Source organism: Chroicocephalus ridibundus, chromosome 1 (assembly GCF_963924245.1).
Source record: "Chroicocephalus ridibundus chromosome 1, bChrRid1.1, whole genome shotgun sequence".
NCBI classification, from domain to species: domain Eukaryota; kingdom Metazoa; phylum Chordata; class Aves; order Charadriiformes; family Laridae; genus Chroicocephalus; species Chroicocephalus ridibundus.
Window position 1 is genome coordinate 130,046,905 of NC_086284.1, and position 24,347 is coordinate 130,071,251.

The window sequence follows — 24,347 nt, forward strand, 5'->3', positions numbered from 1 at the left end:
TTCTGATCTAAAAACTTCTGATATTAAGGATTTGGCTACATAGAGATTGTAGAACAAGAGTAAAAATGGTGCATGGTGTTAATATCAAGTAACTTTTTTTCTTTTTTCTTGGCAGTCCTATATAAAATGTGCCAACGATTGTATTTTGTTACCTGCACAATTTTGACCTTCTGTGTTTCCAACTTAATTGTTTTATTTGAAAAAGCACAGCAGAAACATGCCTGCACCCTACTTGTCTCCACTACTGATGAGAATCCGCTGTCCTGAAAAGTCAAATGAGAAAGCTTTGATCAAAAAAAAAAAGAAAAAAAAAGAAAACCAAACAAAACCAGATGCAATTCTGTGCAGCTTGCCTGCAGACCATCAGATAAGCAAGAGTAGTGACGTATATGGAGGAGACAGACAGAGTAAAATTATAATAAAGAAATCAATGCTCTTAGAGCTGTGAAATCTTAATAACACTTCTTCTTTGGCCCATCCCCGAGAGTGCTGAGAACAGAGGGGCTGGGCCTGCATGTGGTACTTCAAAGCTAAAGTGAAAACAGAATGTTACAGACAGAAACCAAAAATCCGAGGCAAAACCACCTCTTCTGGGTGTTCTCCCCACACCCCCTGAGAAATGCATGCTGCTCTGTAAGGTATTTGCCCTTTGTTTTGTATGTCACAGGCACGTACGAATAGATCTAGAAATACTTCATAAATGTCTTGGTTGGTTGGTATGTTCTCTTCTGGGACTGATCTCTCTTGTAAGCATTATATCAGAGAGAGTGGTGCCTTTTAGTATTAATTTCATAAACTCCATTAAATAGGATTTCAAATCAATTCTTGAGGACTCCAGTCTCCAGTTCAGAGCTGGTAATAAGTCACTGTGTCTACTCCAAAGCATGTTAAAGTAACTGGAAGAACGCCAAATGGCTTAAATGGTTTCTGCATCAGGGCATTTATGAAGTGCAGCACTTTTTCCACTTATAGTAGATCATTTCAGTAACTGTTTGAATGTAAGATCAGCTTGCAGCTCATCCACCTTTTTCTTACCTCCTGAATCTACAGCATCTTGTTTCTTCCAGGGCTGTGAATTAAAGTAAAATTGCTAAACATCTCTGCCTTGGAGGAACTAGGCTCTCACTGACTAATGCTACTTTTTTAATGCCTAGTGGTGTCCATTGAACCTTTTGTGACTGACAGCTTGAAAAGCATTGTACTAGATATTCAGTGTCTTCATTAATATTGTGAATAAATTGCGTTCCCTTAGAGGTTGAACTTTCTACACAAATAATCAGTTGCTTGTTTCTTCCTCCTTTGCTTTTTTGGAAAAAGCAAGGTGTTTATATGCTAGAGTTGTGCATTTAAATTGAGAATCTGACTTTCTCACATTGCATGCAAGGTGTGTTGTTTGTTTTGGTTCATCTTTCCCTCTTACCAGGAGGAAGCTCGATGCTAGAAGACTCAGCAAACTCTTGTTTTTTTTTTTCTTTATTTTAAAGAGGTACCTTATTTCACGCATGGTATATGCTGAAGAAGTTGGTTTGGCCGTTGAGGACTTCAATAGTTGAAAGTTCTGTCTGTAACTGCTTTTTTTAAATATGCTCATGCGATGGACGAATTTTTTTCCAAGCCCTTCTTATAGTAGTTTCTCCCTTTCAGTCCCATCTGTCATAACCTTTTCATGAGTGTGACCATCTGCTGTGGCAGTGAGCAGCTCCTGCTGCATTTCCTAATCAATGCTCTCCTACTAGAGTTTCTTCTCTTGGATTTAAAGAGAAGCAAAAAGATGGTAATGTTGAGATTCATTTTCAGCTGCAGTTGGGGCAGCCTTGTATTCTGTCATTAGAAACTGGTGCTTAAGTTAAGGCTATTGGTCTGCCTTTTTTTTTTTTCCTGCATTCAAATGATGGTAGAATTATACAAATACGACTCTATTGATGTAGTGAGTGGTGGTGCACTTTCTTAGTGAGATATTAATCCATGCTGCTGTTCCTATGTGTTTAGCTTGTGTAAATTCTGCTTATTGTGGTTGAACTCAGTAATTATAGATGCTATCTCTAAATGTGCAGCAAGGAGTTTAGAAGTCATACAGTTTCTTTCTTAAGATGGGATAGATCTGGTCAAAATCAATAGATCCCCCTGATAGTCAAATGTGTGGCCTAGAAAGGAAAGCAAGCAGGGAGCGTGTTGTCACTGGCACCAGCTAACAATACAGATGGGGAATTGCGAGTTTTAACTCTACACACTAAAGTTTCATGTTAATCGAACGCCCTCCATGTGATAGTACAGGCACAGAAAGAGCTTAGGAACCAGGCCACGGAGAAATTGCTTAGGCACTTCAGGGTGTTGATTCTGTATCTTGTCTGAATTGGGATCCTGTGCTTTTTAGCATGCCTAAGATACGTTTGTCCTCTTTTCACAAAGCTGTGCTTTATCAGTTTTTTAATTTTCCCTGTTTGGTCCAATCTGCAACTGCACTGTTCACCTCTGGGATTTAATTGGATTGCGGTGTATTAGCCTTTTGTTGGACAGGAAGGAGAGCCAGAATTTAGCTTGTAGCCAAGGAGAATAGGGCAGCCAGAGGTTTTGGGGATGTAAGTCTCAAACTAACTTCTTTTTTCTGTCTTTCCTTGGCGTATACTCGATGGAGTTTCTGAGCTGAGTTGTTTGAGGTATGGAGCCAGGCAGTTTCTGAGAACACGATGTCTTGAAAAACCTGAAAAATGCAGGTTTGGGTATGGGAGGAGACGACGAGAGTAAAACTATTGCACATTATCTTACTCAAACCCTTATATTCAAATTTAGATTTGATTTTTTTGGAATTTAAGGATTATTGCTACAGAATCTTACTCTTCAATACAAAGAGCCCTGATTGTATTATAGAAAACAAAACCCTGCCTTTGTGGGAGAACAAAGTGATTAATTCCCTTTCTTATATTTTTTCTTTGGAGCAATGATCTGAAGTTGAAATCCAATCTGAATATAACACTTCTTTAACAAGCTCCAGTTGCTATCAAATCAGTGGTTAATGGTGCTTTAGTTAAAAGATCTGATAATCAGAGAGTTCATAAATCTAAAAAGCAGCATAAATTACAGGTTAAAACTAATGTTGCACTGAAATGTGGTGGTCTTTAAGGCAGAACAGGAAACCGTCTGCGTAGAAGTAGGTAGTAACATCATAAAATCTTAACAATGAATGTGACCTAGATTCATGGGCCCACAGCATGATTCTCTGATGAACTGCTCTTCTGTTTCAGGTACAAAGGTGTGGCGATGTACTCCAGTTTCCTACTGAGGGTAACACAGTCAAAATCAAATTCCCCCTGCATTTTAGATACTTGGGGAAGGACTGGGAAGTGATACTTAAGAGTGAGCTATTTCACAAACTTGCTGACAAGCAAAATTCAAGTTTTCCTTTTAAAAACAAACAAAACCCAACCAACAAAACCCATGAAGTGGGATTCACAGTGGCTAGACCTTTCTGACAGTGTGAGGAATGGGATCAGTGGCTGTTCAGACCAACCTTCAGGAAATGCCATTATGTGTGTTCCTTGAAAAGGAGAAGGAGACACTTGTCGAGTATAGGTTTGTCCATCAGAAATGTGAGGTATACCAACTTCCACGTACTAGCAAAATGTTACCCAGCTCTGAGTGAACAGCTTGAATTTTATGCCAAATTTAGTCCCTAAGCCTTGTTAGTGCTCAAAAAAAAAAAAAAAACCAAAAACAAAACAACAAAAAAACCCAAAACAAAACAGAACAAAAAACCAAAAAAAAACCAAAAAAGAAAACCAAACACCCCCCCTCCCCCCCCCAAAAAAAACAGTGGAGGAATGTTGCCTCCTTCTAGTGTCAGTTAAACAGGATGTGGGTGAACTTTTTTTTTTTTTTTTTGGTTAGAATCGTAGGAGAGACTTGAATGTAGGACAGGCTGGAAGAAGTACTTTATGGACTCACCTGCTTAAATACTTTATTAGATTTTAAATTAGATTTAAGAAGTTAAGACACACCCGTACCTTTCATTGTTCAAAAGCTACTAAACACCAGGCCTAAGTATTTGCTCTTTCTCTCTCAGGCTTCATTATCAGAAGTTTTTTGAGAGAATATTTTATTTCAGTGGGAGTCTGACTTACGAGATTCTGAAAACTTGCTTTAAGACTGCCATAGGATTAACTATGGAAGGAAAAGAAAATCTTATTTACAGCTTTTTAAAAAACAAAACAAAATCCTAACAACTTGTCTCGCAGGCTTCTGGTGCAAAAAAATATTTTGTCTTTGGATAGAATGGCCTGCAGAAAATTGTTGGTCCTACTTAACTGTCATTTGAAATGGTCACCTTTGAATTGATTTAGGTGAAGGTGTCTTCCTAGTTCATTTAAATAATGGATTTTAATCTTATTCAGCATGTGTATTTTATTTTCTTAGAAATTGACAGTGGTTGGAAACCACTAAGATACACTAATTTCTGTATAAATATGACTTCTGCTAGTTCTGGAAACTTTTCTCGCTACCCAGAAGGACAGGCATTTAAATAATTGTAGAATTTGTTTGCTCATATTGTTACAATATGAGACGTGTCAAAATGGTGATTGACATTTTATATTGATTCTTACTTACTTACTTGTCAAGCTTTTTCCATCTGAAGAATGCAAGAATTCAGATAAAAACGCAAAATATTTTTTTAGTTAAGTAAAAGCTGTAAATATATCCAGTATGTTTTGCATTTAAAATCGAGGTGCTGAATAGAGGAAGTATCATATGTAGTTTCTTTTGCTACCCTGTGCCTGTTCGCAAAAATGTAACATCTCCCATCTTTCTTTTCAGTTCTGTTGTCTGCTTATCCCAGAATTTTGAAGTACTGCCTGCTTATCACTAATTAAATAATATAGCAAATACAGCCCTTGTGGCATGTGATTATAATATCAAATTGAACTCGAAACTTTTTGTAAGATAAAGCTAACATTTCCTAAAGCATTTGTATTCATCCAGGCTTTAAACTATTTCTGCCCCAACCTGCTGAATATCCTTTTGGAGATCTTTGTCCTTGAATCTCCTCTGAAAGAGGCTTAGAGACTTTTTCCATACGGGTAGCAAAAGCAGATATGTCTGCTTATCTTGATTCATTTTCAATGCTGTTCTTACAGTGAACACATTTATTCAAGGATCCCATCTAAGCAACAAAAGACAGAAGGTCTGCTTGTGTAGTAGGGAGACAAATACCAGGAAAAAGCAAGCTGTGCAGGAGCCCGATGACGTTTGCTGGCTGTGCCGGGACTCGGGATGCCTCTGAGAGGTTGCCTGGCCGCCTGGTGCTGAGCCTGGCACCCCTTGGTGGGGAGATGACCAGCAGGCAGTAGTGGAAGTCATTGTGGGCACACCTGCGTGGCGTTGTTAACTGTTCTGTGGTAGGGCTGGTGTCCCAAGTAGTAAACATACATAGCTAACCTCATAGGCTTGAACGAAGGTTGAGAAACATCACTGATCTTTTCTTTTTTCTGTCTCTCCTTACAGTTGGTCCATTAACCATCACCTTCAAGTTGCTCCCTAGTGAAAGAATGATCATCAAAAAAAATCCTTTTGTTCAGTCTGGTGGCCTCTACAGGCCACCTCACTGCTTGGCCCGCTACAAATCAGCCATCCTTGTAGCATACAGGAACCAGGAGAAGTACCTTCACCATCTTCTTTACTATATTCATCCTTTCTTGCAGCGTCAGCAGCTCAGTTACAGTATCTACTTGATACAGCAGGTAAATCTAAACCAGATGTGCCTGGTGGTGTAGCTGAGCTTCACAGTTAAGAGTTAGGTTCTGAACAAGAAATGTGAATCTTCTGATGTGGAAGTACCATTTCATGCATGGGTCTAGAGCTGGTCAGTTATATGCTGTCCCATGTCCATGGCTGCTAATGATTGAAATATCATACCACTTGTCAAGATCATAATTCTACTATTCATCTGTTATGCTTTTTTTTTTCTTCTAGGGGGATAAAGTAGTCATTAAGTGGTAACTTGTCTTTTCAGCTGTTCAAGAAGGTGGTTTGTCTGTAGCTGAGCAAAACTGTTGAGACTAAATGCTAAAGTGAAGTTGGGTATTTTTTAGTCTGTATCAAATAAAAACATCTGGCTTGACCCTGCTGTGGGGCAACCTCTACAGGTCAAACAGCCATTTTTAACTGACCTGTACCGGTGTTGCAAAAGATCAGTGGTGAGTGAGCAAGTTTTGGATTCGTTAATTAAAACTGATAGTTGATTGGGAGGCAGATGAAGTTTTTGTTTGACCAAGATCTGTTTTCTCGTTTCTATACTTATTAAGCAGTAGTTGGGGCAAAAGTGTTGATGTGCAGATGGACACCTGAGGATTGACTTACTGGTCTCTTAAAAGTCAGCCTTCTTCAGGTGCCCACGGTATATAGCCCCTGACACGGCAAAGCTTACAACTGCTGAGAATATTGTGAAGGGAGCAGATGAAATTTTCAGAGTCTAGGGCATGAAATTTGCAGCCAGTATTGATTCGTTCTGGTGTCGTTTGATTGAATAAGGCTTTTTTACTAACATAAATTTGAATTGAGATATCCTTTTTGTTGTTTTGGTGAAGAAATGTAGGTTTTCTTTTCCAGGTGGGGAATGGTACCTTTAATCGAGCAAAGCTGCTTAATGTTGGTGTCCGGGAAGCCCTGAAGGATGAAGACTGGGACTGCCTTGTCCTGCACGATGTGGACCTGGTACCTGAGAATGATTATAATCTCTATGTTTGCGATGAATACTATCCCAAGCATATGGCTAGTGCCATGGATAAGTTTCAGTACACGTAAGTGCCTCCATGTACATGTATGTATCCTAATTGGTTCACTTTTTGCATAGAAAGTATGAACGGGGACAGTGAAAGATACAGCCTTTAAGAGGTTTTCTGTTTGTTAGTTTTGCAGTAGTGACTTCCCCAGAAAAGGGTTTTCTTGACCCAAGCATGCAATCTTGAACAGTTCTTTGCCTGCAGTTCCCTCTTCCACTGTTAGCTCAGCTTGGCAAATGTCTGGCAGATTTCTGTATGCCTTTCCTTCCAGAATAAAAGTATAGGGTGGGAATTACTGAATTATGTGGAAGATGTGTGATAGGATGCAGGTTATTTTGAACTAACCCAAAATGTGAATTTTAAAACCAGCTTTACTTTGGTCTGCTGAGGTGAGGGGAGGAGAAATGGTGCATAATAGGAATTACCCTGGTTTTGCTATTTTTGGTTTTGGCTTTGTCATGACAGTATCTGTAAGGTACGTGATTAATAAATACATGCGTGATTTGGATCACACTATTAATTTGTGGAGGACTGGTATTATCCTTCAATATTGATTCTTTGGGTTTTTTTCTTTATCTTTTAGTCTGCCATATAAGTCCTTTTTTGGAGGTGTATCTGCTCTGACTCCAGAACATTACATGAAGATGAATGGGTTTCCAAATACGTACTGGGGCAGCGGTGGTGAAAATGATGACATCGCTACAAGGTATTAATGCACAGGACAGGCTTAAAATAGAACCAGGCTGGCTAGTGAAACATGTAGCATTACCCTGCGAAAGGAACCAAGATGTTGTTCCTTAATATGCTTGCACTGTCGTTATAATGCAAAATGCTGTTGGCATTGGGAATGGTTAATATCAGAAAATACTCAGAATCTATGAATCTAATCATTGTATGCTGGGAGGACAAAGCTCTCCTCAGACTCTGGAGGGTGGAATGTTACTTTACATCCTTGTGCCTTCAGTCGCTCTGGAGTGTGTCCAAGGGGTTATAACCATCAGTAGTTGACAAGTGACTCCATTGACATGACCTGCCCCAAGGGAAGGAATGAATCTGCAAGCTTGACGAATAAGAAAACCAAGAAGGTACTTCTTAATTCTCAGACAGTTGGGAATTTAAGTTATGTTGGGCATATAGGTTGCTCTGAGTATTATCTAATCACCAATACTTGGAATTAAGGAACACAAGGCGTTCTAATGTCTTCAGTGCTGGGTGATGGAGAAGCCTATGTATTACTGTGAGTCAGTGACAGCAAGAGCTGATGTTTTTTCTTGTACTTTAGTTGCCATGGCAGCAGCATGCTATAGAAGTCAATACAATGAGTTTAGTTCCAGGTACTCTGCCTAATGCGAATTCTTCAAGTACAAAATCATGGCTGTGGCTTTTTTTATTCAGCTTTGTAGTTGCACTGTGCATCTTCATCATCCTGCACTGAGGCAAGCTCATGGAGTTTATAAAACTAAACTGACAATCAAGGCCTTGTGTGGTTTTTTGGTCTTGCACAGTGTGACAAGTTACATGGTTTCAGTGGAATCTTCTGTGCAAGGACTGCAGGAGTTTTTACAAAGCAGTATTCTTCTGGGAATTGAAAGTCAGGTTTTCTAACATAGAATTCCTCCTTTTCCTTTCAGAGAAAGCTAACTGAAAGGGTGTATGATTGTTTAGAGTGCCAGCATTTACTAAAGGAATAGAATGCCAGGAAAATAGATCTTTAAATCAAATACTACAATGCTGGGTCTATTCAGCTGTTCTTAGTAGAGCTTAAGCATCTAATGTGGTTTTCAGTACCAGTGGTGGAGAGTCACGCCAGTTATGCATAAGAGTGCACTTCCTTACAGAAATCTCTTAAGACAAGTAGGTTATGTAGATCCCAAAATACCCCTTTGTTGAAGGGAAGCAAATGATATGTTGTTTCTCTGAAAACTTATACTAATGATTAGCAATGTTCTGACCCATAGGAACATGGAGGCCATGGACAGTGCCTGTTAATGATTTAGTCGTACACTGAAGTGTCAAAGTGCAAAAGTTATGAATCAGCTGTCTGGTTTTGAATGGCCAGCTTGGTGCACCTACCGGGACTTGGATTTTAGGAGGTGCTCAAGCACTTCTTACTGTGTAGTAACAAAATAAATTAGTATTTGAAATTAGACATTGACATGTCAAAAAAACCAAACCGGTCCTGTGTAAAGGGGATACTACTTATTAAAACAGAGTTAGTGGAAAAAACATGCTGACGGCTACTTATAGTTGGCTGACTGCAGTAGTCTACTAGCAAACAGTCCTAGCAAACAGCAGGATCCACCTTTTGTTAGAAGAAAACGCTACTCTAATTGGACCCGCTTATGTGTTAACATTATCAACTACAGGGAAGTCTGTTGGGTTCTTCTTAACAGTAAATGAATGTATTAACTGCTCCAGATTATGGTTTTAGTTTAATCTTGCCATGCAAAAAGTGTAACAGCAAAGCTAGTTTGGTGTTCTTGCTTTTGCTTGTCTTTTTGATTGAATGTGCAATAAGCTTATGTTTAGAAAACAAGAAACCTCATCTAAAACTCAGTCTGAAACAATAGTATGTTGTACTGTCAATGAAGTATTGTAATCAGTTGATGGCTCTAGACTAACAAATATTTTCAGTTCTGTAGCCTCTTTCAGCTTTATAACATTCCAGCTTAAGCGCAGCTTGCTGCTGTACCAGATCTCAACAGAAGGCAATCAAATGTTGCCAACGTGCCGGTTAGATAACCTCAATTGAGCTAACATTCATTCTTACATTCACAGGAATTTTCTCTGCATAAGAGCTGCCCTGCAATAACAGATGTTTTCTAGCCCAGTTACAGGCATTTTTTATTGGTAAACTAATGTAGATGCCACCATCAGCAATGCATTGCTTGAAAGTCACCCAAAATGCTGTTTTTAGGAGCTCTGTTATGGAATTCTGAGCCTTTGGTTCACTTTTTTTCTTATCTAACTGGCCTGCAGCTGAGCAGCTCACACTTGTCTGGTGCCTGTGTTTATCACTAATCTTTTATGAAGCCAGTCCTCTAATCAGGCCATCTGAGTGAATGGCACTTCTCAAAGAACAGAGAGAGGCTTAATCTGTATCTGAAACTCAGGACTGGCTTCCTTTCAGAAACTGCAAGTTTGGGTGTTGTTTGTTTTTTTTTTAAATTTAGGTGATGGACCTCTAGGCAGTAAAAGCTCTGCTCTTACAAGGAAGTGAAAATAATGCTCAATCGTCAGATTAGTGGGAATGGCTCTTGAAGGCTCTGTATGCTGTTGTTCATTCCCTGCTTGCTATAATCCTCTTTGTACCCTGTCAAAGTGCACTGCAGCTGGGAGCTTTTCTAGCCCAAGCCTGGTTAGAACCTGATAGAGAAAATAACATGGCACTGTGGTGTTAAACTCGCTCTTTCAGCTTCTGCATTTTGCTTTGATTGCATTAACACTGAGAAGTCATCTCTGACTTTGAACTTCCCTATAACTAAGCCTAGAAACATCATCTTTGTGTCTAAGCAAAGATTTTATTTGTTGTTTTAAAGGATTCAGTTAGCAGGAATGAAAATAGTCCGGACATCACCTCACCTTGGACGCTATAAAGTAATGGACTACAATGCAGAGACAGAGACACAAGAGCCTTGGAGAAGGTAATTGTTCTGGGGGGGCCGCAGGCTACTCTTTGGCTTGTGGCAGGTTGACTGTTACCGTCATCTTCCTCAGAACAGGCAGTAACTACACCTAATGCCACTGCTTGTTTTTATGCTTTAATGTGGCTATTTAAAGAAGCCTCCCAGTCAGTTTTAACTGAATCATTTTGCTCCTGTCGCTGCATTTGAAGGGTTTCTCCTAGTTTCCTCCTTCTTTCCTATTGTTAAGGGCATGTACTAGCAAGGAAGCTAACACCTATCAGACTTTAAGCATCAAAATTATTCAGGAAATAAAACTTAAAAAAAAAATACTGCCTGTGTTGTAAATAGGGAGAGTTCAGTTCAAAGAGGCGCTTTGTTACAACTTCCCTGTAATAAAAACTTGCTCTTCAGTCTGTGTGGATTTACAGTGTGCCATTAAAATAGTGGAAAGAAGCATACTAGTCTGAAGACATGAGAAAGGTGCTATGGGAGACCTTAGCAAAGACCCAGTTTTATATAAAAGAGCTGGAGGAGGGTGTTGGGTCAAGTGTGGTGGAGGCTTCTCACAGTGCAGACTTCCCCGTCATGTCAAAACTCAGGTTTCCATAACAACGCTGTCTTAAAACCTACCTACAGCAGCCTATGTACACCATTGCTGCAAGCTTTGTGTTGCACTCCAAGGTCTCTCTAAGCTGCTGCGAGTTTCCTGGTTCTTTGCAGACTGTAGTTGCCACCTCTCTGGTCTCCCTGGCTGATGAGGTTCCAGTCCAAATTGTCCTCCTTGTTTAGAATACTCAGTGTGAACTTATTCTAATCTGTTTAGTCTTACAAAATACCTTTAGTCTGTATTACATGAAAAGAATTTTCTCAGGGCTTTTCTGCTAGCAGCTTCCACCTGCTAAGCCCTTGTCCCCTCTGGAAGTCTGTTTCTTCTGCAGCTTCAGCTGCAAACATCACCTTTGTTCTATCTAACTGCAGGTGTTCTTCCTTCTTCAGGTCCGCTTCCCGACATGACACCAGAAAAACATGGAAGGATGATGGAATGAATTCATTAGAGTTCAAGCTCCTTTCCAGGACAAAGCATCCTCTTTATACCAACATCACTGTGGACATTGGGTACGTTCACCCATTTTCTTAAGAGAATACAAACAGAAGCAGAATTTGGGCTCAGCATGGCAGCATGCGTATGGGCATTCAGCCTCTACCTCCTGTTGTGGCATGGAGTTTGCACCACCTGAGACTAATCCTTTTTGTCTTTCACGCATTTCACTTTTCTTTGCATAAGATTTTGAAGGAAAGGCTTCAGGAATGGGGTATGATAGCTACTAAAACAGGCTGCGGCTTACTGAAAAAAATTGCCAAAGCACTGTAAAACTAGTGACTGAGCCAGACCCAGTTCTCAGACCTTGGGGATCAAGGTCTCCTCGACAGTAAGTTGACCCAAGTTTTCTGGAACCTTTGTTCCATGGCTGGATAGCTCTGTCCTGCTTCTTACTTTTAAGTGTTAATTGAGATGCAAGCTATTCTGTCAGACAGGCCTCTGATGTGCTGTATTTTGAAAAAGTGTTGAAGCCAGTTACAGTTCTGTAAATATTTTTTGCGAATTTGAGTAAAATAAATTTAGTTATGTGTTTGGGTTAAGATTTTCTAGAATATTTAATGAGTGTAATAAAGGCGAAAGTTGCCTTGAAACCAGAACTTAAGTCCTTGTTTTTTTCTGGCCTGATCCATCAGTGTTTGAATGTTTGTGTTGTAGCTGTAAGTAATTCAGGCTGAATGGGACCCAAGTCTGTCACCTAGTCTAACCTCCTGCTCAGTGTAGGGAAATTAATCTAGTATTTCAGCTGTTGCTCAGACATTAATTATCTTTCAAGGTTGATCTGTCTTCAACATAAAATACTTCTGAGAAATGACATACTAGAGGAAAAACTAAGTCAAACATGTCAACAGTGGAGCCACGACCCTGGCAAGAATGCATTTGTACACACCTGACTGTGAGACTGATGCCATCTGCCCAAGACCTTCCCCTTTCTGTAATCTTTCTTTCTCTATAAAGTCAGTCAGTAGGCCTGCCTACCAGGTCCAATTATTTTGCAAGGATGACACAGGCTATTTTTGCTTGTTACTTGTAGATACTAAAATTCCCTGTTCACTGAAAAGCTGCATCTATCCCACTAACACCTGAAAAATGTATTTAAAGCTTCAGCCTTCTCTGCAGTTGGAATGATGCGTCAACCAGCTAGAGAACCATTCTTCAATATTACAGTAAGCAGAAGTTGCATTTTGCCTTGTAATTCTTAGTATGTTTTCTAAAAAAACTCAACAATATACTCATGTCCCTGGCTTCACATCTACCTGGAATGGGATGCATATCCAACAAGCAGGTCTAAGGACAGTTAGGTATAATGCAGTAAGGAAAGCAAAGTACTCTAATCAAGATTTTAGCAGAAATCCTGCAGTATACTAAAACTGTTTGTTAACCACAGACTTTCACCAATCTTCTAAAACAAGAATCACAAATAATAATGGCCTGGGTACGTATACAAATATGCACCCTGCTAACAGTGTGGCCAACAAGAATTAAGAACTGTGGGCAGCAATCTCTTTCCCTCTGACATAGTTGGCCACTGCATTTCCTTCCACATCGCTCCAGAATAACATACAACACGTGCAGCTTGCTACAGATCTGAGACTTTCATTCTGCCACAGGACACTTCAGAAGCCCCACTGCAGGGTGAGTTGAACTCATGAAGGACAAGAGAAGCCTTTTGAATTCAGTGGAGTGTATTTATTGAGAGATTTTTTAATATCTCCTCACCTATTATGATTATTGCCCTTCCCTCACACATAAGCAGTTTTTCCTCAGGGTGGAAAAAAACTAGCTTTTCTCAGCAAATTGGTGGAGAATCCTTATGCTTTTAATGAGAAGAGACTGGCCTGTTCCTTTTGAAGTCATGGCAGTATCGGCAGTGCAAAGCTGCCTTCCCCCCTACAACAAATCAGAAGTTTAGGAATAGTTGCAAGAACAAAACATTTTTCAGGAGACTTAGTTTAAGTCCTTCCACTGGACCAGCCCAAACAAGGACACTTTTGCAAATGTCCCAGCAGGAAGTGCATAGAAAAACGCGAGGACCTGTCCCTTGGGTAAGTTCCTATCTCCAGTCCTCACAAAAGGAAATTCTCAACCAATCAGTTAGATGCTGTGAAGAAGAACTTTCTTCTGTGCTACTGAAGTACTCTTTCAAGCAGAATGCTGGGAGTCGTCAACAGCAACCACAAACACAATCTGTTGCCATTTGCCATAACCTGTCTGGTGCTCGCCCTTATGAGATCTTCGGCTGCATGCTGAAATCTACTGTGATGTTGATGTATAAAGGGTTATGTTCCACTGAGAGCAGTTTATATGAACAAGAGTTCAGCCCATCTTGTTTCCATGTTTTAGATACCTGACGTAGAAGCTTCATCCTGAGGACAAAGAGGATAAAACCTTCATTGACGTGCATAGGAAAGGAGTTTTGAGCTCTTTCCCACTAGTAAACTTAAAGGCAGAACTACAGTTATTCTGTATCTATGGGAATGTAAAGTCCTGCTTTTACTGTCCTCAGCATGGACAATCAGACATAGGGAAAAAAGTCCTTTCATTTAATCTCTGAAATCATATGCTCAAATTATATTCATATAAATATAGCTTTGGAAGTTTCAAAGGAACATCACCCAGTTGATTCTAGGCAGATGTTATATACAGAACAGTTGCCAGCTGTGAACAGTGGTGTCACAGGCGTGTCCCCCAGAGCCTCTGGGTACCACAAAATGCCTGTTTGGCCTAGAGCAAAGAACATGGCCCCCAGGTGCTTGGCTCCTAGCAACATACCAAAACAATGCAAGGTGGAACACTATTCTTGACTCACCTCTCTTGATTCACCTCATTACCATGGTCTCGTTTGTGGAAGATCATTGTGTACCTGGCAACATTAGCAGATGGCCTCACCACTTTCATGTTCTGCATCTGAACCCTGGAAGAAACAATAGTGCCATGAGCAAGACGTCACCTATAAACAAGCTCTTAAGGAAAAAAAGCAACATTTGGAGATTTCATTTCTTGTAGTTGCAATTGAAGCAAGCACAGAAAATTGTAGGAAACTCATCATCTATCTTCATCTCTTCCACAACCCATTTCCCAGAGAAATGCGACTCAAGAGTTGTGTTTCTGGGAAACAGGTCTAGTAGGGTGACAGATACCTCTTTCTTTTGAACAGAAACAGGTAGTTACTACAGTAGAGATCATGTAGAGCACACATACACAACAGAGTACATTTAAATTAGCATTGTCTGGTCTAGTTTGTACTATTGTCTATTAAACCTAGGAGGGCTATAGCAAGAGTCCACACATTTTGCAACAAGTTCATCTCAACTCCTGCACTTGATAGTTCTCCACTTAAAAAAAAAAAAAGCTTGTTTTCTTTTTTAATAGCTGGCAGACAGCTGCAAATTTTTTTCTTCGTTGACATGAAGAAAAATTTCTTTCTGAGAACAGTGCCAGAAACACTGAGCCCCACACATGGATTTCAGTGTTTGATATCAGGCGCTTGGTTGGAGCTTTGGGCCTTATGCATATCTGTGGAACACAATAATTTTGGTCTGTCAGCAGAAAGGGTTAACTTAATTACAATGTAATTAAGGAATAGCCCAGGTCTTTGCTAGTCACATCAGCAGCTGAAAGAGCAATAGGAAACCAAGGATTAAAGAAACTGAGCCACTAGAGCTTTCCAATTACTGTTTGTAGCAGTAAATTATGAAGCAGATGATCTGACAGTCTCTTTGTGACGGACGCTTTAGGAAGGGGCCCAAAAGAGACCATCGCATTTAGCATAGAGGCAAAACAGTAGGACCTAGAGAACTCTGGTCGGTCCCCAATTCTTGAAGATACTGAAGGGGATGCTGCCATCTGCTGTCTCCACAGAGGAAGGCTACAAGTATCTCTGTACAACCACCCACCGAGACAGCAAGCTTCCTATTACCTACCCACTGCAAACTCTGTAACCAGCCCAGTCCAAGATCTACCCAAGAGGAAAAACATGAGCCAAGTCCAGTTGGGTCTTACGATTTGGTTTCCACACCAAGACCACAACAGCTGCAAAGTTATGAGGTGCCATGCACAAGCAAGCATCACTTCTAATTCTAGCTCCTTGCAAACATTGTGGAGACCCTCGGCAAATTCTGCTGATCTGGTGCCCACAGGAACATTTGAAAGAACGCCACAGTCACCTTTGTTTGCTCATTAACTGTGACACTTCTCAGGAAGCTGGGGAATAAGATGGTATCAAGCCATCCCCCTACCACTATAAAAGCCAGCTCCCAATAGGTGAGAGAGAAGAAGCTGGTGTGTCCAACTAGCAACAGAAAGGGGGAAAAAAAAAAAGTTGTGATTAAGGGACAGAAATCCATGTCATTGGTAGACCTTTTAGATTTCTTGAGATACAGCTGAACTGACAACAGGGAAAAACTTTCATTTAGGAGCTCCTAAATTTAACACACTTGATTTCACCAATGTAATTATTTAATATTACCAGGGGTATTAATTTTATGTCCCCCAAATGTTTGTTTGCATGTTTAAGCAAAAGGATAAACACTGAAGAATGACAGAGTACACCCAAGTTACAAATTGACAGGCTTTGCCAGCAGAGCTTGAGGGGTTGTGGGGTTTTTTGTTGCTTTTTTGTTTTCCTTCCTTCACTAACAGCAATGCAGGATTAGAGGTTTCCTCCTAGGCAAAGGGCAAAAGATCAACATAAAAATTTCATTGACTTCTTTGTCCCACTAAATCTCTCAAACTAACAAGTTTTTACTACTTAGACAGGCACATCTGCAAAAAGTAGTTTTAACAAGAGCAAAGGGCATATGCACATACATGCAGTCTTTCTAAAATTCAAGTTATTCACTATCTTAACTATCATTAACACCACCCACATACAAACTAAGCCCTGCTTGGAATAAATCATGGTAGTCAATGAATGCAAAAAACACAATCCCACCAAACCCAAAATACTCCCACATTCTTGCAAAGTTTTGGAGCTCAATGAATTTGTGTCTCTCTGGCAAATCACACCCCAGTCTTTAGTCTTATTATTTCAGTTATAACCAGTTTCCAAGCAAGAATACAAATACTGTGCGGCCGAGACAAAAAAACAAACCAACCAAAAAAGATCCCCCAAAACCCACAAGAAACCCCACCCCCAAACAACAGTCCTGTCGGGAGGAGGACCAGGTCTCAGGCACGCCTAACCTTTCTAAAGAGGAAACCATTCACAGAACTGCATCTCACACTCAAATCCCCACTGCGATACTGTTTTAAATTGAAGGTTCTGGTAGTGTTCCACCTTTGGAGGCTAAGTGTGAAGTCACACCGATTTTTATTTTTTTTTTAAAATCAATGCCTTCCCCTCTCACACCCATTTCCCTCTAGCCTTTTAGTTATTTATTACCTGATTCGAAGGTCGTCATCTTCTCCGCCCCAACCCCAGTAGCTGTTAGAGAATCCATTCACCTTGGAAAACTGATCTCTTGTTAAAGCAGTTACACCTCCAAAATATCCTTGGTACCGTAACCTAGAAGTACACAAGAGAGAATGAAGAATTAAAAGTCAAGTTCTACCAACAGTGAAAATGTCATGCTGAAACTCTGTCCTTCACAGTTAAGGGTGCACAAATCCACAAGGCAGGTCTCATTCCATTCCTCTTTTCACAAAAAGTTGGTGATTTGCTTTAGGCCAGAACTGTCCAACTGAGAGAACACAGCCTTTCTTCGATAGCTTCTCTCTCTTTACACAACTCCCCTTGCCAGCCAAAAAGGACCTCAAGGTGGTCCTTTCACCTCAAGGACTCTGATGAGTAGAAAAGGAACAAAGCTACGCACTAATATAGTGGAAGCTTCACAATAATGACAGGAAGCCATCGAGTATCTTAGAGGTGAATCTGAAAAACTTGAAATTAAATCAGATCACAGCAAGGGGGCACGTGTATGCGATACTGCAGGACGAATTCCAAGCTAAGGTACAATGCAAGTTACTTAGTAACCTAATGTAATGGAGCTCAGCTCTGAAGGAGATTAATTTTTAACTTCTACCTTCCTTCTCCTGGAAACTGCATCTACTTTAAAAAGGTATTTACATACCATGCTTATTTATCATCTTTACCATTTTGCTAACTGCATTTTATGATACTGTCCTCTTTCTTGGCCCTTAAGGTAAGCCTTACAACACAGCCCCCACTGCATCGCCACTGCCATCTTCAGAGGTGATGGGCACATGGCTGCAGATTGCATTTTGATTTCTAGACGTATGTGAATCTAAAAAGATGAACAAATTGCCAGGGCCAGACAGTATCCATTATGGCAATGTACATGCCAGACAAGCAAAAGTGTTTGGGACTTCAACGATCCCTTTGGGTCCAGCAGTTCTTCCAGTTTTCAGTCCATCTCACTGTCCACTTACTAGTCCATACTTCATCACTTTGTCAATGGGAATGTTACAGGAGACAGTGTTGAAAGCCACCTTAAGTCAAGATAAACATTATCCACTAACTCCTACGTCATCCACCAAGCTAGTCAAATCAGAGAAGGCTATTAGTTTGGTCAGGCATGACTTGTGAAAAGATTTGCTTCATCACCTTCCCAGGAACTAAAAGGTGAGGTTGACTAGTCTGTAGTTCCTCAAATCCTCCTCCTTGCCTGTCCTGAAGATAGAAATGATGTTTCTTTCCTTCCAGTCCCCAGGAACAACCCTCCAATCATCACGACCTTTCAAAGATAACAGAATTGGCCTTGCAATGACAGCAACCAGTTCTCTTAGCACTCATGGATACATCCCATCAGGTCACATGGTTTTACAGTGCATGCCCAGTTTGTTTGAGTATTCCTTAACTTCATCCTCCTCCATCAAGGGTAAGTCTTTGTATACACAGACTTTTCCACTGGTATCAGAAGCCTGGGAATCCTGAAGGCAAATCTTGCTCGTAAGGACCAAGGCAGAGAAGGCATTGAGTACCCTGGCCTTTTTCTTGTCTTTTGTCATCAAGTTCCCTGCCACACAGTGGGTACACATTTCTCCTACTCTTCCCAGCAGCTGATGTACCTGTAGAAGCCCTTCGCGTTGCTCACAAGATTCAACTCCAGAGGGGTTTTAGTTTTCCTAACCTTGTGCCTGCATACTTAGACAGCATCTTGTGTGTCCTCGCAAGTCACCTGATTCTGCTCCGCTCCTTTCATGCTTCCTTTTTCTGTTCCGAGTTTTCTCAGGAACTCCTTGTTCATCCATGCAGGCCTCCGTCCTCCTTTGCTTGACTTCTTGCATATAGGAATGAACAATTCTTGAGCATGAAGGAGGCAATCCCTGAAGATCAATCAGCTCTCCTGAACCCCTCTTGTCTCTAGGGCCATCTCCCAAGTGATTCTTCCAAGCAGATTCCTGAACAGGAAGTCCAGGGTTGTGATCCTGCTATTTGCCTCATTACCTCCTTGTTTCTGACCTTTGCATCCCTGACCAGTTCTTCCTTGTTTCTAAGTATAAAGTTCAGGAGAACACCTCCCTTTATCAGCTCTGATCACCTGTGTCATCACAGTTACCATCAGTTCACTTCAGAAATCTCCTGGATTACTTGTGTCCTGTTGTGTTGCCCTTCCAGCAGATACCAGGATGATTAGTCTTCCACAAGAACCAGGGCCTGTATGCATGAGGCTTCTTCCAGTTGTCTGAAAAAAAGCTTCAACTGTCATTTGCTGGGACTGTGATAGACTTCCCAAAAAGATGATGTTATCTATATAAATATAAAAAAAAGAATTGTTCTAGGCAGATGCAGTCTCTCATGTGCTCTACCTGCGGTTTTTTTCTACCTCTGGAATTTTTAGTCTTCCTTGCTCTCCCCCCTTTATCTCCTCTCCTACAGGAGACCAGCCACAAGGTAGCAGAGGCCCTGTGAGGCTGTAATTATGCATCATCACCTTGAGACTTCTGCTGTGGGTGCTCTGGAGAAATGCAAGCGGAATGGACAGCAAGGAAGTCCCGTAAACAGCAACAGCAGGGAAGAGCCCTCCCCAGCCATGCTTTCAGGCTGCACTGTCAGTCACCAACGGTCCCACAGGCCCCCCGTTCCAGCAGCCTAGTAGGTTTTGGGAACTGACTGCCCACCCACACGTACATATATGCACCCCATAATTCCCCTACACCACTGGAGAGGCAGACACCGAAGGAGCCAGAGCTGTAACCAGGACAGCGCTGCCCACTCAACCCTCCTTAGGCAGGGCAGAACTGACAGGTCTTAGGCATATCTTGCTCCTAGGTGACATCACCTGTAAAAATGGCACCTCTGCATTAACAGTGTTCAATCACCTCTTCCCTGAGGACAAGACACTATCAGCTCCCTGTGGTTTTTTAAAATTGGACTGGAGAAACCATACAATAGAAATGGTCATTAGGAAAAGATGTTGTGCTGGTCTCAATGAAATAGCTAAGCTATGCTAGGAAAGTTTTTCCCACCCTTACCTTCAAAGTTTAAATACCAAAACCTTTTCCTAAAGAATCTAAACCTATGTTGTAGTTTATGTAACTAAATATAAGGTACTTGCTCTCCAGAGGAGCACGACTGCTAAGGTTAGCATGCACTGCACCACCATAGAGGATATCCCCCTGGAAGAAAAACAAACACAAAAAAAACCCAGAAAACCTACGTTCCTGCCCAGGACATTTTGTGTTAATGCAGACCATGTATGACTTCAGTTTTCTCAATCCCATCTAAGCAACATGTGTCACTCAGCATGCTCATCTCAGCCTAAGCAAAACACTGAGGGTGCACAACCAGCATTTCAACCTGTGGTCTCAGCTCAGCTTAGGTATCATTCTTGAGCTCAGGATCTGAATCCCTTCAAACATACCCAGGAATTCCCTCAGAAGTACAGCATTATTATCCCCACTTCACAGATGTGTAAACAGAGGCAGTGACACAGAAAAAGAAGTGTGAATCTAATTCACACTACCAGTATCCTAGTGAATACTGGCGTAGGGTATTCACAACACCCTAGGGCAGGGGATTCACAAGAAAAACATTTTGTCAGTGTAAGACTCTCTAAAGCCAAAGCTTAAAGCTGACCCATAACTAACAGCTCCTTTCACAAACAGCAGAAGGCTGAGGAAATTAATAGTAAGAAGAACCCTTAGTAAAAACAAAAAATAATAATAATCAATCTGCATGCTTAGGAAAGCTAAACACTTTCAGTAACTAAGGCACAGGAGGTTAAGTAAAGCACCTCAAGCTTTGTGCCATGCCATGTTATTAGCCTGGATTCTACTTGTCTGTCAATTAACCAAAGCAGTGTTTCTGTTGCTTTGGTGCATGACCAACCTGTAGCTCTCAGCATTCTCTATGCAAGGCGCAGTGCTCCAAAAACTTGTCACGAGCCTAGTTCATTTGTGCTTGTTCCTGTTTTCACTGAATAACTGGAAAGTGAATATTATTCTGTATAAGGATTTGCACATCCCACCTCTTTCTCATGTATTTAACAAAGGAAACCCAGAAGTGAAGCAGAGCTTTACTTCAATATAAAGATCAGCTTTTGAAAAGCCCACTTCTAATTAATATTTAGAGTGACATGATATAAGAAGTGACTCTTGAAAGAAACCACATTCAATGAAACCATTCTAGCCATTAAATTCACCAAGCTGAGCAGCCTTTTTTCTCTGAGGTGGCCTGAACCTGACTTTTCACTTTGGATTATTTATATCCCACTATCACTTAGGGGACCCAGTTAAAAATCAGAACAATTCTGTACTAGATGCTGTACAGCCAAATAACTAAAGGACAACCCTATCCCTTGGCAAATTCTCACACTTGAGCTCTCAATATCAGAAGTTACCTCTTCAACAGCAAAAGCTAAGTCAGAAGTTTTATTAGCACAATAGTAAGATCACACTTGTCAAATCACAGGACCAGGAGACTGCAAATGTATTTCTAGCTTTGACAGAAGGTCTTTGCACAACCTCTGTCGCATTGCTTTCCTCTCAAAACACCCTTTACCTCACCCCAGAAACCAGAATGATGACAATGATTATTCGTACAGGTGACCACTGAGATGACTTCAGAGACGTCCATACAGTTATATCTTGTCAGAAGGCGCTCCAGAGAGGTGGAGTGTTATCACCAGAAATCTGGTGTCAAAAGGAAGGGTAGATACCAGTGTACAGCTCCATCAGAAGAGGAACATTATCAGTAACGTGGCATTTCCCAGTTGGTATTCTTTCCGTATTCCTGGTTTCCTACCTGTATCCAGTACTGTTCCTGCCAACTACAAGGTGCTTTGGTTGTTTGTCACACGTGTAACTGTTAAAGTCATTTTCTGGCACCAGATCCACATCATGGAAAATGAAACAGTCCCAGTTTGCTTCTTTTAGGGCCTCTAGGTATCCTACATTCAGCAGTTTAGCTCGATTAAATTTGGTGCTGCCAGCCTGTGGAAGAAAAGGAAAAAAAGTCTCTGAAGAAGGTGTCAAACCTTTTGAACCAGAACTGCTCTCGGGCATTAGTTCTAATCGCGCAGTTTGCAACCACATTCGTGCGTCACAGCCTTTACAGCAGTAACTACACAAAGAGCTACCCCATAACATCAGATACAGCATCAGAGTGGCCAGTGATGCAAAGTGTTTTTTCAGTCTCTCCTTGTCATGAACAAATACAGCCAGGGACAGAAAAGCCAACAGTTATCTGGGCACCACAAGTACGGACACTGCATGATGCAATTTTAGTGCTATTGCTGCTCCTGTCCTAGAGTTCCCATCAGGCTACATAACAAGAGAGGTATCAGTAAACAGTTTAGAAACTGGCACTCCATACAACTGTGTCATTAAGGCTTATGGAAGTTTTAAAAACAAACAAGCAAGCAAAACACACAAACAAAAAAACACACACCCACCCCCCCAAAAAAACATTACTCCCATACTAATTGGTTTATAGATGTCAGAGCACCTGCCACATATGTTTTATGCTTGTCCACACAGTTTAGAGGACAGCAATGCTTAAAGGGTTCACTATATTACCTTAGGTCACACAGTAGGTGGCAGAGTGGGAAATAAAAAGGTCTCTCCATTTTTAACTCCTATCTATAACCTAATTATGCTGCTGCACAAGGACTCCCTGTAGCACAGAGCTTCACTTGACTTTTACTAGTCTTCGTTGTTTGCATTTGCTGTAAGTTAGTGCATCTCTGCTTTTCAAGAATATAATTTTTCACCTGTGAAGTATACATATATACACATAGTTGGCAGTTTTCTAAACTTATCATGACACTGTTCACTCTGGAGCAACAGGCGTGCTTATCTTGCTATTTATTTTTAACTGGACTGCCAGTCTGTAGAAGGCTTTCTGCTCCTGAGGACAAGGTGATGAGTTGTCTCAAGTTTCCACCTGCGAGTCAAAGTGACAAGCCCTGTGCTCCCAGAAACTGACAGGACAGTCATTTTCCAGAGCTAGGAACCTGATGTACTTGAAAGAATAAAAAAAAGCAATTTTCAAGAGAAAGGGGTCATTTGCTAGAAGCTGCCTGGACTGAAAGAGGCTCCATGGAAGCTGAGAAGGAAGCTGGCCTCCCCAGCCTGAGAGAAGGTTACCTGTAGGGAAAAGTTGTTGTACACAAAGCATGTTTTATTGTTCCAAAAAGTAACACACTGTTCTGAAGCAGCAATTTGATGAAATGGCAACGGCCATATGCAACAAGAAGACTGATGAGATTTATGGCTCCATACCTGCAGTTAGGGAAATACAGCCCAGTGCCTGCTCTGAGAAAGTAAGAGAGGGATAAATAATTGCTTCCATTCTCAGTCAGGGAATGAATTTTCTAAGAAAAATTAAGATAAAATTCATCCAAAAATCTATGATGTCAGGTTTCTGAGTGGTTTTTTGGAGGTTGGTTTTTTTTGGTTTTTTTTTTTTAAATATATGAAAATATCCATCAGATAATCTTCTCCTGATGATGAAAACATAGGTTATCGAGTGAACAGAACAATTCAGACGACTGGTAAAGAACGTATAGAGAACTTCACTTGTATTGGCTATCACACCCAGTTCAGCAGCAGCATCTACCACCTGCTGCAGTTCTGTCTCCTCCATCAGTACAGTCAGGCACCACTGGCCCACTTCCTGCAGAAAGGTAGCCCAAGGACAGCTAAAATTGCATTCCAGGAAGGGCAGTTTTCAATGTTAGACTAAATGCTGAACAAATAACAAAGTTTACTCTCATCTTTTATTGAGGGGAGAATTGCCCTCCTTTGTTTCTATGGAAGAACACAGACTGCAAGACAAACTTATGGTAGGAAGAAATTATTCACCCCTTAGGAATTACAAACTGACATTTTTTTCAGCACTGCACTCATATATGCACACATTGGTGTAGAGAAACATGATTTTCAAGATGTTACAAGTAGCCTATAAAGAAGAGATCTGGAGTGTGCCCTTCAACAGCTCAGAGAAAAAAATATAAAAGGCCCATTTCTTCATCTTCCTTCAAAGTAAACTCTGTGTATTTTAATAGTTAAATCCTGTTTTTAACTATTTCTTTCCTCAAAAGATACTTAAAAAAACTAATGACATCACAAATGGAGAGTGAAAATGGATTTGCCATAAAAGAGAGTTTTGTTAGACCCACTTTCCGATCTTTGGGTATGCCTATCTACATAGAAAGGCTAAGCAGGAGTTTCTAGTCTTCCAAGTAAAAACTCTGATAGAACAAGTCCAGACTTGATATTGCTGCTCATATCACACAGAACTTTCATACTTCTGTATTACCTTTTGCTAACATGACAACAGCCATTCTCCACCCCACATATTTCAATAAATAAAAGAACGTATGCCCATTCTTCCAATGATTTATTGCTAACCATTGCTCGCTAGCTGGAGTGAGCCATTTTATG

The 24,347-nt window shown here is 40.7% G+C and overlaps 2 protein-coding genes across 9 annotated transcripts in view; one reads left to right on the plus strand and one right to left on the minus strand.

The window, feature by feature from the left end:
* Positions 1-24,347, plus strand: part of LOC134523077 (beta-1,4-galactosyltransferase 3-like) — a 44,299-nt gene that overhangs the window by 998 nt on the left and 18,954 nt on the right. For 2 of the 8 annotated variants that reach the window (XM_063351526.1, XM_063351517.1), the window contains 6 exons: positions 5,497-5,732; positions 6,601-6,791; positions 7,357-7,479; positions 10,313-10,417; positions 11,396-11,515; positions 12,274-12,461. In XM_063351526.1, the coding sequence (XP_063207596.1) occupies positions 5,497-5,732; positions 6,601-6,791; positions 7,357-7,479; positions 10,313-10,417; positions 11,396-11,515; positions 12,274-12,391 (893 nt within the window). In that variant the 3' untranslated portion in view covers positions 12,392-12,461. Of the gene's footprint in view, positions 1-608; positions 639-3,242; positions 3,283-5,496; positions 5,733-6,600; positions 6,792-7,356; positions 7,480-10,312; positions 10,418-11,395; positions 12,098-12,273; positions 12,468-12,531; positions 12,554-19,338; positions 19,373-24,347 lie in introns of those variants that run through there. The other 6 variants (XM_063351575.1, XM_063351568.1, XM_063351548.1 and 3 more) reach the window with 6 other exon arrangements.
* The window catches only part of B4GALT4 (beta-1,4-galactosyltransferase 4), a 30,596-nt gene continuing 19,243 nt past the window's right edge, over positions 12,995-24,347 (minus strand). The window contains exons 4-7 of the mRNA XM_063351590.1: positions 21,706-21,893; positions 16,882-17,004; positions 14,308-14,412; positions 12,995-13,864 (exon numbers count right to left, since the gene is read on the minus strand). Coding sequence (XP_063207660.1) covers positions 13,723-13,864; positions 14,308-14,412; positions 16,882-17,004; positions 21,706-21,893 — 558 coding nt within the window. The 3' untranslated portion in view covers positions 12,995-13,722. The remainder of the gene's footprint in view (positions 13,865-14,307; positions 14,413-16,881; positions 17,005-21,705; positions 21,894-24,347) is intronic.